Raw genomic sequence first — 19,850 nt, 5'->3', positions numbered from 1 at the left:
GTCCACCTTGCCCACACCGCCCTCGCAGGCTGAGCATCACAGACCTCAGACAAAGAGAAGAGTCTGCAAGCCATGCAAATCTCCCCAGGCTCTTTCTATGCTGGCAGAGGCGACCTTAGCCTCAGGCCAGATCTCCAGCTCTCTCCTCCCTGGCCTCTCCTGCTGGGGGGCCCGAAGCTCCAGCTCCTCCCCTGCTTGCTGGGAGTCAGGCGTTGTTTCAGCGTGGGCGGGGCAGCCCTCCAATCTGCCCAGCTGATTGGCGGGCCGGCTGCATCCCCGGCTGCTCGGCGACAGCTGCGGGGGCGTGTCATTTGCCCGCGGCTGGCTTATCACTGTGTCAGGGCGTCTCCCTTGGCCCAGTGAGTCTGTCTGAACCTGGGGACCTCCTGGGAGGGATTTAGGGGTTCCCGGATTGCTCCTGGGGTGGGGCACAAGGGCGAGTGTCGAGCCATGGCAGGGCGGCTCGTCACACTTACTGCTGGGATCTCAGCACACTGATTAGTACCGGCTGCCAGTGTGTTTCTGGCTGTAAATCCAAGTCCTAATTTGGGCCTTTAAACCTCTAAATGGTTTGGGGCCAGCACAGTAGTAGATTCCTGTTGTGTAGCCTGGTCAGGGGTCAGCAAGGGCACTGCATTGTCTATGTGCATTTATTATATATTGTACAATTTATGACTGGTGAACACTAAGGAAGGCAATTTTGCTGAAACCACTTTTTGTGTTTGTCTGTTTTACTGTGGAATATGCCTGTCTGTACAATTGTAGTACCCGTCCTTTCCCTCTGTGTCTTTCTCTAACCATTTTGATTTTCTGTTTCCTGTTCCCTTTGGCTAGAAAAAGGTCAAGGGTAGGAAAGGTGTCTGCTGTTTGCGCAGCAATGGGGAAAGGCGCAGAACAAACCCTCATTCCTAGTGCCTCATTCAGTACCTTAATAAATCTGCATAACCTGAAGGACTGATGGGGTCTGGAGTCTCCTTGGGCAGAGGAAACAAAAAGAAAAATAAAGGGTTTTTTTTTATTTTAAGAAAAGCGGCTGTGGGTTCCTTCTCTGCTGAAAGGAACCCTCCTGAAGTTGCATCTGCCTGGTGGCAGCTGCAACAACAACCACAATTGAGAGGCGTGTCTTTGCAGAACAGGGGGCAAGTTGCATTTCTGCCCCAAAATGAAACTGCTCTGAGGTGCGGGAAACAAAAGTCAGGGACGGGCCAGAGTCCACGGCTCTCTCGCCTCTTTCCCTGCAGGTTCAGGCTCAGGTGACGTCGGCGATGTTCTCCGCTGCTGGCGTCTCTGCCCCCATGGAACTCTATGAGACACTCTCCAGGAGGCTGGATAAGTTCATCGCTGACCACCTCCAGCCCAATGAGAAGTTCTTGAGACAAGTGCGCTGGGCCATCCACATCATCTGTGATTTCCTGAAGAACAGCTTCAAAGATGCTGCCCAGCCCCAGGTCCTGAAGGTGGTCAAGGTCGGTGCTGGAGTCTTGGATTTGGGGGCGGGTTGCTCAGGACCCGGGTCACCCCTGGTGGGGGGCATGTGCACATGGAACTGACCGAGTCATACAATTTGTTGACATGGGTTTGGATGTGGTGGGATGGGAGAGGGAAATCTGTGTCCATGGCCTCTGGTTCTTGGCAGCCATACCGGAGAAAACAATGGTTAGCCCTAATGATGCTTGAGAGCTGCATAAATTTTGGAGGAACAGGGAGAGGTGGAGACTTAAAGGAATTGTCGGGGGGGGGGGAAGCTTCCAGGGCCTGTTGCACTTTTATCACGCTTTCCACTAAACCCTGGGAACAGTGCGATATGCAGTTTGATTTTCTGAAGGATCCCCAAGGTGTCCTAGAAAGAACACTACTTGGCAGCTCCTCTGGCGATGCTTCAACCTCTCTAACCCAACAGCCCTGGGCGGTGGCTTTGCACCCAGACCCCAGTTCTCAATTTCACGTTTTTCCCAGCCCCGTTCATCCAGCCTCCCTCCCCATCTGCTGGTAATGGGGTGCTCGGGAGTCCCTCCTTGCAGGACTGCTGGTCTTCTCATTGAAAGGAATCAGGCTGCTCCAAGGCCAGTCTTTTTGACAGCCTAGTGAAGAAAAGAAATTGAACTAAACCCTGTAAAATTCCCGAACTGTTCGGATTCTGTGGGACATTGAGTGCCTAAGGGTGGTTAAAGTGTTGGACTATGATCTGGGAAACCCAGGTTCAAATCCCCATTCTGCCTTGTTGGGTGACCTTGGGCCAGTCACACACTCTCAGCCTAACCTACCGCACAGGGTTGTTGTGAGGATAAAAAAGGGAGGAGAGGAGAACGACATGAGCCACTTTTGGGTCCTCATTGGTGAGAAAGGTGGGATATAATGTAAATAAATAAATAAATATTGGCGGCATAAGGAAAGACCCCCCCCCCACCGGATTGCATCACAAATACCTTGAGTCCCATAGGGACCTTAAAAATATGTAATGATTACTCAAAATGCCCTTTGTGTGTGTGCATGTCCATGAAAGGGATGCATATTGCAAGCATCTCTGTGCTTGTGTGTTAGAAGAAGGAAGTGCAGTGCATTTCAGCCCTTTGTGCACAGGGACTCTTTATACAAACACACCCAGTTCCTTGAGTGGCCCCATCACCACAAAATCCCAAACCACAGCTCATCACTGTTCCCAGTGGAAGGGGATGACAGCCAGTCACTTACAGAGGGGTGCGCACGAGAACATTGTTGGTCTCCCTGGTGACCCTTTCCTTTGCGATCCAAACCTTCCTGGCTCCTCTTTCCTGGTCATGTTATGTAGCCTCATGGTATACAACTCTCCTTTACAGGGAGGTTCGTTAGGGAAAGGCACGGCTCTAAAGGGGGGCTCGGATGCCAATCTTGTGGTGTTTCTCAGCGTCTTCAAGCGATACAAAGACCAGGAGTTCCGCCGGGAGGAGATGATCCAGGAGATTGAGAAGAGACTCATAGAATTCAAGAACAAAGATGAAAATAATATAGATGTCATGTTTGAGCAGTCCAGGGGGCCAAACCCCCGTGTGCTCAGCTTCACGCTTCACTCTGATTACTTCAGGGATTCGATTGAGTTTGATGTGCTGCCAGCCTTTGATGCTCTTGGTGCGTATGTTTGCATGAGGGATGGAGTCTTCTTCCCTACCGGAACTGGGGGTGGTGCAGCTTCTGGGGTCAAACTCTCCCAACAGGATTGGTGGTGCTAATGGCACTACCTTCCTTGATTTCTCTCCTCTATCCCTCTGTCTTCTTTTCACACCAGAGTGCTATGGTATCAGCTGCAACAGTTGAACAGCCCTAACAATAACTCACTGAAAGCCTTGCAGGATAAGAACGTCATTAACTATCTCCTTTATCAGAATTTTTGATCAGCTTTGGCTTGAGGGCACAGCTGTGATATAAACCACAGAGTAGGGCCTCAGATTAGGAGGGGCTTCTGTGTACAAAAAATTCAAATATTACATTGTCATTATATTGTCGAAGGCTTTCATGGTCAGAGTTCATTGGTTCTTGTAGGTTAGCCGGGCTGTGTGACCGTGGTCTTGGTATTTTCTTTCCTGACGTTTCACCAGCAGCTGTGGCAGGCATCTTCAGAGGAGTAACACTGTGGCAGGCATCTTCAGAGGAGTAACACTGAAGGACAGTGAAGAGACACTGTCCTTCACTGTTACTCCTCTGAAGATGTCTGCCACAGCTGCTGGCGAAACGTCAGGAAAGAAAATACCAAGACCACGGTCACACAGCCCGGATAACCTACAAGAACCAATACATTGTCACTGTTGGTACTTTTATGGGGTCTCTGACATTTCATATAGCTCAGGGCCTCTGTGTCAATCTAACCTTGTTTGGGGCCAGATGAAAAATGTTCTATAGTGAAACAGAACTGTAGGAATAAGGGATGATTCTTAGTGGCTTCATCCTGTGCCTTCTTGGTCCATTCTTGTTTTTGGTGATAGGTCAAAGAATAAGTCCTAAGCCTCCCCCACCCCCACCCCAAGTGTACATTGACCTGATCACCAGTGGCTGCCAAGGGGGTGAGTTCTCCACCTGCTTCACTGAGTTACAGAAGGAATTCATAGTTGACCGGCCACCTAAACTGAAGAGCCTCATCCGCCTGCTGAAACATTGGTACAAAAAGGTACAGCAGCTTGACAAGAGTGCCTGGGCTTTGGTGCTGAGCATGGGGTACTATTTCCAAGTGCCAAGAGGTCTCAGAGAGTTGGAAGTGCACTGCTAGAATTTTTCTCATAATTGGTGTTATCCTGTGCTGCAGCTTGGGTCTCAGCCATGTCACCCCCACTAAGATAAGAACATGGCTAGCTCAAAAAAAGTCCATCTAGTCCAGTGTCCTGTTTCCTACATTAACCAGCCAGATGCATCTAGGAAACCCACATGAAGGGCATCTTGGCCATCTTCTGGTCACTAGGGGTGTGGAGGGGGGAGGTAGTTGTAAGTTTCCTGCATTGTGCAGGGGGTTGGACTTGATGGCCCTGGTGGATCCCTTCCTACTCTATGATTCTTTGATTCTAAGGTGCTAGCCCTCTCCCACTGTTTCCCCCTTGCAACTAGCAGTCGCCCTGACGTGGATGGCCCAGGCTAGCCTGATCTCGTCAGATCTCAGAAGCTAAGCAGGGTGAGCCCTGGCTAGTACTTGGATGGGAGACCACCAAGGAATATCAGGGTTGCTATGCAGAGGAAGGCAATGGCAAACCATCTTTGTTAGTCTCTTGCCTTGAAAACCGTACTGGGTTGCTAAAAGACAGCTGTGATTTGACGTCACTTTACCCTCACAACTGGAAGTCACAGATACACTGATTCTTAATATCCATGTCCAGGACCAGCAGTGGTCCCGGACTCATCCAGACCGAGCCAGCTCCAAAGAACATTCTGCCAGGATTGCAAGGGGGTCGCCTCTCAATCCATTAGACAGCTGATGGACTTCTGCTTCATGAATGTATCCAAACCAACTTTTATAGCCTCCTTATCTGGTGGTCCTCTTGTGGTAGTGAATTGGAAGACCTAGTTTCATTCGTGAAGAAGGAATCCCATTTATCTATCTGAATTCAGAGTCCATCTAGTTCTTTGGGTGACTCACAGCTCAGTCATGAGCCAAGGATTGTGCTGGTACATTTATTCAGTACATTTCCTCCCACCTTTCCTTATAGGAGATTAGGGCAGGCTACATTGTCCTCCCTTCATTTTATTTTCAACACATGCTGAGCTACACCACTAAGGATTTTGCTTATATATTGTTGTCAGTCTGTGTTGATATTTTCAGGTCTCAGCAATGTCACTCCCACTCAAACTGAAAGTCTGGCCCAGGGTCACCCAGCAGGCTTCCATGGCAGAGTGGGGGTTGGAACCTGGTTCTCCCAGATCTAGTCTGACACTCAAACCACTATAGCATACCAATTTAGTTAGCACTAGTCCCAACACACTTTCTTCCAAGCAAAGCTGTCTTGTTTACTACTGTTCCTGTTGTCAATCAGCTACTAATCCATGCATGGACCTGCCCTCAACCCATGACAGCTAAGTTTATTGTTTGGTGAGGGATTTTATCCAAAATATTTTTGGATGTCTGAGTATATAATGTCTAATTGGTTGTCTCTCCCAACGTGTTTGTTGACATTCCCAAAGACCTCCTAAAGGATGCTGAGTCAGGACTTCTTTTTGCAGAAACCATGCTGATTCTTACACAATAGACTTTGTTCTTCTATACACTTAATCATTCTTCCCTGCAGTCTACTTGGATCAGGTATTAGGATGAGTAGCCTATTATTTATCTAGTCCTCCCAAATCTTTCTTTATATACTAGCATTCCATGGGCTACTTCACAGTCTTCCGGTGAGGGGCTGATTTTAAATAGTTTCATATTTTCCTTAGGCTGTGTACTATATGCCATCTGGGACTGGTGACTTGTCCACTAAGCACTAGTACTTAATCCCTTGTTTCCTCTATTTGACTTGCTACACAAGCCCATGCATGTCTATTCAGAAATAAGTCCCACTGTGTTCACTGGAACTTATTCCCAAGTAAATGTGTGTGTTGTAGTGGTTAAGAGTGGTAGATGCTAATCTGGTGAACCAGGTTTGATTCCCCACTCATCCACCTCCCAAAGTCTCTTGCCATGAAAACCCTGTGGGGTCGCCATAAATCAGCTGTAACTTGGCGTCACAAATATTTTACCACCTATTTTGGATTCCTTTTAAATAATCTCATGGTTTTTGCCAAGTGTCCTTTTTAAAATGAAATGTGTTTTGGAATTTCTGAGTGTACATGTGTGTGTGTGTGTGTGTATAAATTGAAATATCGATTAATCACACTGTAACCAGTGTACCTTGCTGGTGCAATAACACTTCTTGCATCCATTCTGGGGCACTTCTCAGGACGACCTCTATACATTTGGCTGATTCCATGATCAGCTGTTACAAGGCACAATAAATTACTATATTTGGGAAACTTGTCTCATTCTCACCCCTCCTCCCCATGTGCGTGAACTAAGTCAATGTGTGGGAGGTGGTGTGGTGCAATGGGTAGAGTACTAAACTTGCGTAGTAGTATTCACTATGGTCAGTTTAGTCAGCATAACCTACCTTACAGGGATGATGTGAGGGATGGGAGGACACTGTACACAGCCCCAATCTCCTAGGAGGAAGGCCAAGATAAAAATGCAATACTGAATCATCAGTAATTGAAATCACCATTATTACAGTACTGTTTCCACTGGCTGATCCCCTCCCTCACTACTTACCTTTATCGAAGGATCACCTTCCTAAATGAAAATTCTGGAAGGCTTGACTTAAAAGTTGTACTTGCTTTATTAGCTAACATTCAACAAATGATAAAACTATTTAAACTTCTTCAATAGCTAAGCTACTTTTTTCAACTGTAAAGCATGTTTCTCAGTCAAAGCTCCCAGGTTGTTAACTGTAGTATTCAACATTAAAATATACTTCACCACACATCCCCCCTCCCCCAGCAGCAACAAAACGAGATGAGAAGGATCACTTCCTGTGTGTAACAGCAAAGGCATCCCCTTCACCCCCCTTCTTCTTTCTCTATGAAACTGCTGATGCATTCTCCTGACTACATAACAGAAATGAATAAAACCTTTCAAGTTCTGACACTCCAACTCTTTCTATCTTGCCTTTCCTAGTACGTGTATGTATATAAGTACAAATCACTCCCCCCAAAATATGTGCTGGAGCTGCTGGCTGTCTATGCCTGGGAGAAAGGAAGTGGAAAGACAGATTTTGACATGGTAGAAGGATTTCGGACAGTACTTTGGCTCCTCCAGCAGTACAAGGAGCTCTGCATATTTTGGACAAAATACTATGACTTTAAGAACGAGACCCTTGGACGATATCTGATAGGCCAGCTCCGGAAGCCCAGGTCAGTTTCCCATGACTCCTGTTTCATGCTCTCTGGCACTTTGCAGGTGAATATAAGGATACCCTAGTGTACCTGTATCTTCTGTGGTCAAGGATGCCCTGACCAGGATGGCCCAGGCTATCCTAATTTCATTTGATCTCAGAAGTTCAGCAGGGTCAGTCCTGTCTAGTACTTGGATGGGAGACCACCAAAGAATACCAGAGGCACTATGCAGAGGAAGACAATGACAAACCACCTCTGTTAGTCTCTTGCCTTGAAACCCCTACTGGGTGGTCATAAGTCAGCTGTAACTTGATGGCACTTTACATATACATGCATGATCAAGGATCACTGCATCAGTCTCACCTAGGCTGCAGCGCTGAGACAGCTTGGATAAAACCCAAACAGCGCAGCTAGCTCGGTGCAGCTGTTTCACATACCCACACGGGGTTAATGTTTCAACAGTTCATCTCCAACCATAAACTGAACAATATAAACAGGGGCGCTACTAGCCTGCCCTCAGAGAAGCATGTCACTGTCACACTTTCATTTGAAGAGAGGTTTTACTTTTTACTAGAAAACCATCACCAAGCTGTATTGTGTTAGCAATCTCTCAGGCTCATGTTCAGCACTTTAACCACCATACCTCACTGGCTGTTTCTGTTGATGGATTTCAGACCTGTCATCCTGGACCCAGCTGACCCAACTGGGATTGTGGGAGAGGGGAGCCGCTGGGATCTACTTGCACAAGAAGCTGAATATTGTTTGAAACAGAAATGCTGCACAAACTACTCAGTTCATCATTGGGATGTACCGGTGAGACAGAAATGAATGGAATGGGTACTCTGATGTCTGTGTGGGTTAGGGAGATTTATTTGTTTATCGACAACATTTTTATGCTGCCTTTCCACCCAGCTCAGGATCCCCAAGGCGAGGATCAATCAAAAACATTAAAACAACTTTTAAATAATGTACTATAAAAACAATTAGAAACATCAATTAAACAGACCACATACACAGAAAGGAGGGTCAGGGAGGGAATGCCAGATGAAACAAGTCTTCACCTGCTGGCGGAAGACAATGCCAGAGGGGGGCAGATGGCTCTCCATGGGGAAGGAATCCCATAATCCTGTTGCCACAACTGAGAAGGCCCTTTCTTGAGTTGCCACTAGGCTGTTCTATATGGTGACACTTTCCTCTGGAAGACACACTGTTACTGTGGCTGCCAATGCAGCACGTGGGCACTGGGGCTTCCATGTGGCAGGTTTCTCAGTTTTTTCCTTGCCCCACTCCTTGCCATGTCTATTTCCTCCATGCCATTTGGAGGTTCTTTCAAGGAATTATTTTTGCTGGTAAATGACCAGTTTGTCAGTTACCAACTCAAAAGCCGCCTCGAAAAAGCCATTTATAGGAGTGGGGTGGGGGGAATGGCTGCCATGGGGATTGGGAGCAGAAAATGGCTGCCATTTGGGTGGGTCTGGGAAAATTTGGACATTTCCCACCATAAGGCAGCCATTCAAGCTGTGCTCTTTCCCAAAATTTCACAATTTCGGGAAAGATTAGAGAAAAGCTGGAGAGATCCTTCGAGGTACATGAATGTACCACACTACTGTGGGGAAATAGGAAAAAGCCTACTTCCTAACAGCATAGAACCTGGGGCCAATAACCAATATAGAAAAGGTCATGCATAGGCTGAAATCCCATGTACATTTTAAAGTGCTTTAAGTACTACTTGGGAATACCCCTCCACTTCTGAATTGTGGAATACCAGACCATGGTATGCTCCCAGTTTGAATATTTCCACTAGTGTGGGAAAAGAGCTTGGGGGAAGGGTGGGATAAAAATGCACTAGGTGGATAGAGAGGTTGCCCTGACCTGGATATCCCAGGATATCCCATTCTCATCAGATCTTGGAAACTAATCAGGGTTGGCTCTGGTTAGTAGTTGGATGGGAGACCTCCAAGGAATAACGGAGTCATGACGGGGAGGCAGGCAATGGCAAACCACCCCTGAATGTCTCTTGCCTTGAAAACCCTACAGGGTCACCATAAGTCAACAGTAACTTGACCGCACTTTCCACCACCAAATAGAGAGGTTGCAGGTTAACCCACCTTCCATTTTTCGTGAGTGAGGTTTTGCAAGCTGAGGAGAGGAACTGTGAACACACTCCTGCACTCTCACCAGTACTCTTGTCCTTAGATAGTTGTTCAACTTTCTTGGATAAAGCTCTGGTGCCAAGGGGGAGGGCGAGCAGGGGGCTGAGTAGGGTCAGGATATCGTCTAAGAACCTGGCAGTGCCCACTTCACGTATGTTTCATGGAAAGTGCAAGGTATAAATGTTTTAAACAAAAATAAATTCCTCCCCTTCAAAGATTCATCCATTCTCCCAACCCACCCTAGTAAAACAGGTAGCATGTTATATTCCAGAAGCAACCAAAACAAAGTTCCCTCCTGAAGAATTCATATGCAGAATTACTTTGCTTGCTTTACATATGACAAGTATGGCCATAGTTTCAGCAATGTTTAATGCCAAATTCTTATAATGGGTCAGTTCCATCAGTGCCCTTAGGAAGATTACTTTCCAGATTTGGGGCATGACGTAGTCCTTAAAGTCTAGGGAAGAGACATTATGGAGTAGGGTGTCCATAAGTCACAAATCTCCTGTCTTTGTTTCAGCTGCAGGCGTCATGGGAGGAAGAAGCATCCTACAGCACCTGCCAGGCTGGAAGTGGGAGATATAGTCCAATCACATATAAACTTATAGGTGGAGCACCAACTGCAGAAAGACCAGTAAGTCTCCCCCTGCCCCTCTCAAATTTGCTCTTGGTTTTCATAGATGAAAATAGCAGATGAAGGAGACCCAGGGCAAAACTTAGCTCCCACTGGAAGCATACATTTTGCTTACATAGTGTATTTCAAGTGTGGAAGCTGTCAGTATCTTCAGTGAGGTCTAATGCAGAATTCCAGAACCTTCCAAAGATCCAGTTTCTCTGTGTGGTCAGGAGGATCACTTGCCAGATTGGAGGGGAGGGTGCAGGATGGTTCTAGAATCACAGGGTCCAGACAGAGGTGCTGTCATGGTTGGCCATAGTATGAGGTCTTACAACATCCATGATGTCCTGATTATTGAGGACTTAAAAGCTTCCATTGTACAAGGCAGCCTTACTCAGCATTTCTGAAAATACATATTGTGGAGTTTTTGGGAGTCATACTGTCCTGTCTGAAGGAGCTAATCTTGCCTAGTGAAATTATTTATGCCCATGGAGTCTCAACATCCTCCTAGCATGTTCTGTGAAGCTTCATGGAAATTTATCATGAACTTTTAGCTTACAAGAGGAGGTAGAATCAACTAGAGAGACAAAGAGCCTAAAATGATGTCAGAGAGTCGGCTGTACTTTTGCCCATGCAAACTCCTTAAAACCTGCCACTTATTTGTATAGATATATATGCTTTTATAATTTAAAAAACCCACAAAAAGGACACAGTGCTTTGGATCCTCTTTTTAATCTGTAGAATAATCCTATTTAATGGATTCTCCCCCCCTTTTCTGGTAGACTAAAGGCCGGCAACTGAGGTAACTGGATAGCTTGATAGCTTCCAAACGGCAGATGGGGGTAGTGATGGGGGGATCTCTACATAATTCTAGGACTCCACCAGAGGCAATACTCTTACCGACTTTGTCAGTAAGTCATGAATCCATCAGCTTTGTGTGTTCTTATTTCATTGGTAGGTCATGAAGGAGGAAGAGCAGTCCTACTGCACCATACTGTGAGGACACTCCTTGCAGTCTCATCTAATTGGATGCTGTATGGATATACTTGGAATGGGGCATTCTGTACTGTCGTTTTGAAGAAATCAGAAAAACTATGTCATGGGTACTGGGTTTCTCATCACTGCTTGGTTGACTGTGGCCTGTGGAAACACCACAGTGTGCTGTTTTATTCTCTTAAGAATGAATCAGCCAGATATTTTGTGTCTTGATTCTAATCCTCCTCCAGCATTGATCTATGGAAATCCACAGTGGAGACACAGCCTCAGCACCGGGTTCAGAGTGGTTTCCCCAAACTTGTTGTTCTGCATTAGTCACCCCGGGCATACCAACAAGAAAGGGATTCCAGAGCATCCCAGCCACAACCGATTGCTAATCACCTCTCAGGGTGAAAGTTAAAATGATTTAGCATTTTTAACTCTCTGCCAACTCTTCACCCTCTTGCTGAGCCCTTTAAAAGTGGGGATTTGAACCAGAGTTTGGCAGATCCAAGTCTGACACTCTTAACTATTATGGCATGCTGACTCTCACATCAGATTTTGAATGATATTAGCAGTGTCACAGTCTTTGACATCTTACAGCACATGAACTATGATATTGTGTTGTACATATGCAGAAATATTTACTATAAAACTAAAACTACACATACAAACTATAAACTAAACTGCAAACAATACAGCAGAGGTTTTAATTACTTTTTAAGAAGGAAAGAAAGTCTGGAAATATTAAAACAGAGGCTTATGTTTCTGAAAAATACTGGCAAATATTTCAGTGTCAGAACTGACTTACTTTGCTACGCTTTTCCTGTTTTTTTCCTGACCTTCCCCAGCCATTTCAATGGAGAAAAACCGAGCCCTTGCAGCCCTTTCATATCTTTTTAGCTACAGAACAGAATGTTCTGCTACATTGCATGTCTTACCAATGTCATCAAGAGCAGAAATACTCTTCACTCTCTACACTACAAGGCTATTCAATGTTGGATAATGATGACATACTGCAATATAAGCAATAATTGTATTTTATGATTTAAACATGTAAACATGATGCTATTGAAATATTGTCGAAGGCTTTCACGGTCAGAGTTCATTGGTTCTTGTAGGTTATCCGGGCTGTGTAACCGTGGTCTTGGAATTTTCTTTCCTGACGTTTCGCCAGCAACTGTGGCAGGCATCTTCAGAGTAGTAACACTGAAGGACAGTGTCTCTCAGTGTCAAGGGTGTAGGAAGAGTAATATATAGTCAGAAAGGGGTTGGGTTTGAGCTGAGTATTATTGAGGGGTTTGAAACAGTATAAATACAGGCACAGAAAGGCTAGATTTTCAGACCTCTCTCAGAGGGTCTCAGAAGAAGGCTGTTGGTATGTCTGGCTTCAAATATATTATTCTAGATATTGTGAATTAGATACTTTGAACTAAATCAGACTTATTTGACTGTTATATTTTAAGAGTTGGATTTTAAAACTGAATAGTATGTAGAACTTGTTTGCTTTTACTGAATACGTTACGGAATACATTGTTACGGAATACATTGTAACTGAATGTGAAGACTTTGTAACTTACATTTACACATATTTACTGCTTTTTTAAAGTAGGTAAAGTCGTTGAGTCCTGCTTAGTAGGTGACTGGCTGAATAAGATAACATATCACTTCTCAGGAAGTGGTCCATTCTAAGAGCCTAGACACTTGAAAGGCACAGACCCGCTTCAGCAGTTTCTGCTTCCTCCTTGGAGAAGCTCATCTGTCTCTACTCCTGGAGCTACTTCCATGATACCAATCTGGCTTCAGTGTGGCCTGTGCGCCATATTTTAAGAGCTTCTGTCTCATCTCAGATTTTTCCACTTCAGTTTCCATCTTGCTAGCCCTAATGTTTTGAAAGCTGTGGATACTTGTATAAGTGTATGTGTACATGTTGTCTGTCTGCAATACTTTATTACCCTCCCCAATCTGTTGTCTCTTCTTTTTTCCTCACAATTGTACAGTAGTCATAGTGCTCCTAACGTTATTTCTCTGTTTACCAATAAGGCAGTGAAAAGGTTGGGATTTCTGCATGCTCAGAGGACACTCTAGCTTTGCAAATAAATATTTGCAAAAAAAAACCTCCCCCAAAAGACCCTCTCTCCCTGAACTGCATAATGATGATTCAGTATGCACATTGCCTTCCAGAAGCTATGAAATGTTGAAATTAGTTGAAGGGAAAAAAAAGACAACAGAAGAAAGAACATGGCTTTCTTGATCCCTGAGCAGCTGCTAGTTTCCTGAAGATGGGGGGAGGGCAGTTAAGGTTGAGGGGACATGCACCATGAGGCTGATGCTATGGAGAAGATTTCTTGATCCATTATTTTCTGCCAACTTGTCCATTTACTGTTCACATGTGCAAACAGTACACATCTGCCTGCCACAGCCACACACAGTACAACCATTGAGCCTTCTGCCTCTTCCCATGTTGCTTATTCTCTTATTTCCATTGCCACACAGGCCCATCTGTCCCTTGCCTGCATGTGCTGGCAATTATATATATTTCTGAATTGTAGGAATATTTATAAACACTCCCTGCCCAGTAAAACCTGAGCACTTGATGTCCAAAGAGATGGAGGTTTTCAAAGACTCTTTCATCTACTTCAGGTTCCCTTCTTTCTTTGCTCTTTGTTTATCTTGTGTGTGTGTGTATGTGGGGCACAGAGATTGGGAAAATAGTATTTCCCCACAGTTCTGCTTTAATATGGTGCCTTGGTTGTTTCCCTACATCATCTTAAAAGATAATACAAAGCTGGCTCTGATCTTCACAAATATTTGTATATGTTTTTATATTGTTGAGCATTGCATATTTGTTTAGCTTGTTAAAAAGTAATGAAAAAATTCAGAAAAGAGTATTGTACAATATGAGATCTTGCTGCTATTCTTTGTCAACCCAGATAATCAGATAGAGATACTGTCCAGACTGTTGTACCCTTGTGGCTAGAGGACTGTAATGTGGTGTATGGTGAAGGACTGCCCTTGAAGACAGCTCAGAAACTTCAATTAATAAAAAATGCGACTGCTCAGTTGCTGAAGGAAGCTAGTGAATTCTTCCATAGTGCTGAGAACCTGAAACATCTACAGTGGCTGCCAAATGCTGGTTTTAACCTTTAACCCTCTAAACAGCCTGAGCCCAACATACTTGCTGGGCTATGTCTCCCTGTAACAGCCCTCAAGAGTGCTACAGTCTCAGGACTGAGGGAGGTTAGGATGGTCTCCACCCATCCTTTGGGCTTTTCTGTTACCAAACCCCACAAACGTGAGCATACATTCAGATTAACACGGGGAAGGCTGTGGCGGGTGGAGCCAAAGGTTGCCACTCACAACCAACGAGGGAGCACTGCCAGTTCACCTTCATATATACAATGAAACATCGTGAGTTGGGCAATTTGCATGCACACACTGACAAATTACGTGTTTGTCATACAATACTACATATGGTTTCAACTTTTATGTGTGGTAAAGTAAGACTTACAAAAACATGGCAGGGCTCCAAATCTGCCATTGCAGGAGGTGGGGAAAGGTTTTTGTGGGAACTGTCTGATAATCTTTGTACCCATACAAAAGTGGGGGGATGCTTAGATCAACTTCAATCCCCATCCCTGCAATGAACACAACATTTTGCAGCTCCAGTGTGTGAGAGAGCTTGTGTGTGTTTTGAAAAGAGAGAGAGAAGCCAAAACTAAATCCCCACTGGTAATGAGTATGTCAACTGGCTCAACTAAGACCTTCCTGCAAGACTTGTATTTTTCTGTTGGTTAAAGGTAGGCCCAGCCAGATCAATTGGTTTAAATAGGGTTGCCAGCTCCGGGTTGGGAAACACCTGGAGATTTTGACGGAGCCTGAGAAGAGTGGAGATTGGGTAAGGAAGGGACTTCAATGGAGTATACTGCCATAGAGTCCACTTTTCAAAGCAGCCATTTTTTCCAGGGGAACTGATCTCTGTCACCTGGAGATCTGAAGTAATAGCAGAAGATCTCCAGCCACCACATGGAAGTTGGAAACGCTAGGTAAATTTGCGGAAGGAGTTTTGAGAAGAATCTGAAAAATTGCATAGCAAAAGGAGCATAGCGTACCAGGATAGTGGGTGGGGTAGAACTGAGAGAGCTGGAGAAATGGATCTCATGCTGGTTAGGCCTGTGGGGCAACATCTACAAGAATTTGGCAGGTACCTGAAATACTTCCAGGAAACCCAGGAATATTTTAACAGGGGCAAGCTGGTTTCAAAATCAGCACCTTTGCTGATTTATCAGTGAAGGCCAGTTTTAAGTGGTGAGGCAAATTTTCATTTGTCAGCTAGCTAACTTATGCGTCATCTGACATTCTCACCAAGAAAGGATGCTATAGAAACAGTGCAAGATATATACTAAACGTTGCAATAAGATTGGACTAAAAATTACAATACATCCATGGTTTATTATTTACTGTTGGGGGCTATTTTGGTTGTGGTGAGTTCCTGTACTAAGGAATCCAAAAAAGAAACGTACTATTTTTCAAAATTAATTTTTGTAATTACTTCTATTAAGTTAAATGAAACACTGAGTTCATATCTCACACAGACTCCTCTGTGGATATTTGACTAATACACAGGTTTATTTATTTACATGTATCACATTTATTGGTTTAAAGGGTCAGTCAGTTGAAAAAGTTTTAATTGGAATCGGTTAAACATGACTGCTCTTACTCCTGAGTAAACCTGGGCTGTGAAAGCACTTGAAGGGGGGTCCTACAGTTTTGGGAATCGGCAACCCCGTGTAACAGACTGGATTTCGGCCTGTAACTTCAGAGAACTACGGTATGAACTGAAAATAGCTCAAGGCTTTGCTCTTCGTCGCTATTCACAGCATCACAATCCTCCCCGTTTTATCAAATTAGAAAAGGCTTAACACCTCATCCAACCTTTTTGATATTACAATATTTTTCTCAGGACATAGGTCCTTTGTTTCTCTGTTTAGGTAACCAGCAAATGAATTGACACCTGTGTGAATCTTTCCAACTTTTATTAACAAAAGGAAAGGTTCTTTTTAATAAACAAGACAATATAACATATAATACTAATATTATTGAACTTATACAGAATGTAATTAAGCAGGCAAGTATAATCAATTCTCCTAACATTATTTTAATGCATATTAAAACTAGTTGTCTGTTAGAATAAATCAGGATTCAGTCTCTTATTCAGTGCTCTTAAGGAATATCAATTAAGCCAAAAGGATCCTAATATCTTACCAAGCAAGGGTCCTTCAATCTCTGAGCTTCAGTTCAAGGAAATCTGATTTGGTCCTCAGATTCATGCATAGTTATAGCAAAACGTATCTATCTGATCAATCTCTGAAGTCACTTATCACAATCATGTGACTTGCGAAGTACCTGGTTAGATATCATAATAAGCAAGTCAGCATAAACACATCTGTTCACTTTATCACATGATCAATACATATCTGAAATAGCTAGATAGAAGACCAGAAACTATCTCATCAAAATAACCTTTTAAAACTTTCCCAAACTTTCCCAAAAACTTTCCCCAATTATCTCAGCTAAAAACTAAAACTGCAAGCAAAGGATGACATAGCAAACAGATGTCTCCTTGTACTGGGGATGAGATCATTGCTACTGCGACACCGGAATATGTCATTCCTCCAAGGTGCTCAGGATTTGCCCTTTCCCCATTTTATGCTCATGGTCACCTGGTGAACTCCACGGCTGATTCGAACCCATGACGTTTTGCTCTTTCATCTCTCCAGCCCAACACTCTAAGCAATATGACAAGAAAAAGAGGAAGAGTTGGTTTTTATATGCTGGCTTTCTCTACCACTTCCCCTTTTGGGGTTTTCATGGCAAGAGACTAACAGAGGTGGTGTGCCAGTGCCTTCCTCTGCCCATGAAGATAATTCACAGTGGGTAGCCGTGTTAGTCTGTCTGCAGTAGTAGAAAAGAGCAAGAGTCCAGTAGCACCTTAAAGACTAACAAAAATATTTTCTGGCAAAGTATGAGCTTTCGTGAGCCACAGCTCACTTCTTCTGAAGCTCACTTCTTCTGAAGAAGTGAGCTGTGGCTCACAAAAGCTCATACTTTGCCAGAAAATATTTTTGTTAGTCTTTAAGGTGCTACTGGACTCTTGCTCTTTCCTCTGCCCAGCAACCCTGGACTTCCTTGGTGGTCTCCCATCCAAATACTAACCAGGGCTGACCCCCTGCTTAGCTTCTGAGATCTGACGAGATCAGGCTAGCCTGGGCCATCCAGGTCAGGGTGGCTTCGCGTGTAGGAGAGGGGAAACCAACCCAGGTCACCACTGGCTCTCCTTCTTAAAGGGAAAAAATAATATTGACTGTTGGTTCTTGTAGGTTATCTGGACTGTGTGACCGTGGTCTTGGTATTTTCTTTCTTGACGTTTCGCCAGCAGCTGTGGCAGGCATCTTCAGAGGAGTCACACTGAAGGACAGTGTGACTCCTCTGAAGATGCCTGCCACAGCTGCTGGCGAAACGTCAGGAAAGAAAATACCAAGACCGCGGTCACACAGCCCGGATCACCTACGAGAACCAATGCACTCTGACCGTGAAAGCCTTCGACAAAATATTGACTGTATTTATTACGTTCCCGGGGAGGGAAAGTATGCAGGTATGGGGAGAACCTGGCCAGTGGGGGTGATGAACGGAGAAACCTCTCCTGCTAAAAAAAGGCAGGCGGACCGATGACCCCCCGGGGGCATCTTGCGCCAGCTCCCCGCTCAGTTTCGGTCTCCCTCCTCCTTCCGTTTCTGTTTCTCCGCGGAGGAAAAGGAAAGTGAAACTGGAATCCCCTTCCTAAAAAAACAAAAACAAACAAACAAAAAAAAAAACCAGACTTGCGGTGGTTTTGTTTCATCGGAGGCTCCTCCTGCTGTTGACATCTGGAAAACAGCGCGGGTATAAAGGCGCCGCGGAGCGCAGCACCCAACCCAGCCGGCTGTTCCTTGCGCGACTGCGATCCACCAGCCTCGCCTCCTCGCTCCCCAACATGGTAAGAAGGCGGCAGCGGCGTCCTGGCAGGGGGGGCGGGCGGCCGGCTGGCCGGAATCGGACGGGCTGCCCCTGTCCTGGCGTCTTGCAAAGCAGCTATGGGGCAGAAGTCGCTCTGGGCAGGGATTGACAGGGAGGATGAACGGTTTCGGGGAGGGAGGCGATGTTTGCCCATCAAGCTTCGGTTAAAGGCAGGAATCGGGAGGCTAGTTGCGATGTGGGTGGGGCAATAAGTTGCTCCTTACACCGTAAATAGTTATTTTCTATTTAACAGGATCTTTTGGAGCGTGGGGGGGGGGGGGGGGCTGTTCTTTTTTTGACGATTTTTTTTTGGAGATTGGAAAGAGAAACTGCTGAATTACAGTTGATATTCAAACGAAAGCCAATGCATTTGTGTGTGTGTGTTAAGTGCCATCAAGTCGCTTCCGACTCATGGCGACCCTATGAATGAAAGTCCTCCCAAATGTCCTATCTTTGACAGCCTTGCTCAGATCTTGCAAATTGAAGGCTGTGGCTTCCTTTATTGAGTTAGTCCATCTCTTGTTGGGTCTTCCTCTTTTCCTGCTGCCCTCAACTTTTCCTAGCGTCTCATGACGTGACCAAAATACGACAGCCTCAGTTTAGTCAATGCATTTACCTGGGCTGAATAAAGACCTTGCATTCATGGCTCATTACCAATGCTGATTTCTCCACACCCATCTTTCCCCTGGACATCACAGACTCTTCTGCATACCACACCTAATCCCATCACGCCTGCTATTCACATTGACATACTGTTAACATTTACATACTAATGCTTGAATTACATTTACATACTAATGCTGAATTCACTCTCCTCTACTTAGACAGATGGATTCACATTCTAGCTGTATCTGAAGAAGTGAGCTGTGGCTCACGAAAGCTCATACCCTACCAGAAAATATTTTTGTTAGTCTTTAAGGTGCTACTGGGCTCTTGCCCTTTTTTTGACGAGTAAATAGAAAATGTTAAGGGGGAAGGAAGAATCATGGCAATGTTGCAAAACGCCTGTCCTTATGACTGGATTGCAGGCACCCGCTGTATTGGTTCACAGAGCTGCTGTGCCGCTCTCTCCCAGTGGGGCCGCTCTCTGTGGAAGGTGGGAGACCTGGAGAGGTTTTGGCCCCTTAGTCTTCCGCCCCCCTTCACTCACAAACGCCATGCTTGGTGATCCAGCTGGGCTTCCTCGTTACAGAGGGGCTCAGGCCTCCCTGTGTTGCTTCTTGTGAAGGTGGACACACCACTTCGCACTTCGTCCCCAACCTGTGTCAGACGCTGTGTGAGTTGGGGGTTCTCCTGAATTCGGCTCAGGACCACAGTGCGCCTTCCCCTCTCTGCCACTTTTCCAGCCTGAAACAGCCCCATGAGCACTAATTTGGGGAAATTCAGGAAACTCCCCAATGGTGCCCCCCTTTGCTGTTTCAAAATGGGGGGTGGGTGGGGGTGAAGCCTCTTCTCCATGGGCAATGTGGTCCAGGTCCTAATTTAGAACCACACAAGTAAGCATCGAGGAGGACCCATAACGCAGGTGTGATTGTGGCTCCTCTGACATAGGGTAGGGCCCCAGAACATAATGCATGAAGAAGCAGCTACTTAAACAGCAGACAAAATCTGCTCACAGTTGCTATCCCAGGCTGCTGTACAACTTTATCTTAAGAAGCATTTCACTCATACAAAAA

General features: G+C 45.2%; 1 protein-coding gene across 1 annotated transcript in view; it reads left to right on the top strand.

The window, feature by feature from the left end:
- The window catches only part of LOC130485893 (2'-5'-oligoadenylate synthase 3-like), a 29,827-nt gene extending 18,684 nt beyond the window's left edge, over positions 1-11,143 (top strand). The window contains exons 13-19 of the mRNA XM_056859041.1: positions 210-336; positions 1,242-1,466; positions 2,817-3,105; positions 3,957-4,159; positions 7,175-7,392; positions 8,049-8,187; positions 11,102-11,143. Coding sequence (XP_056715019.1) covers positions 210-336; positions 1,242-1,466; positions 2,817-3,105; positions 3,957-4,159; positions 7,175-7,392; positions 8,049-8,187; positions 11,102-11,143 — 1,243 coding nt within the window. The remainder of the gene's footprint in view (positions 1-209; positions 337-1,241; positions 1,467-2,816; positions 3,106-3,956; positions 4,160-7,174; positions 7,393-8,048; positions 8,188-11,101) is intronic.
- Positions 11,144-19,850: the final 8,707 nt, after the last annotated feature.

Source organism: Euleptes europaea, chromosome 13 (assembly GCF_029931775.1).
Source record: "Euleptes europaea isolate rEulEur1 chromosome 13, rEulEur1.hap1, whole genome shotgun sequence".
Lineage (NCBI taxonomy): Eukaryota > Metazoa > Chordata > Lepidosauria > Squamata > Sphaerodactylidae > Euleptes > Euleptes europaea.
The sequence above is the reverse complement of the archived record's forward strand: the minus strand, read 5'-3'. Positions and strand labels throughout refer to the sequence as shown.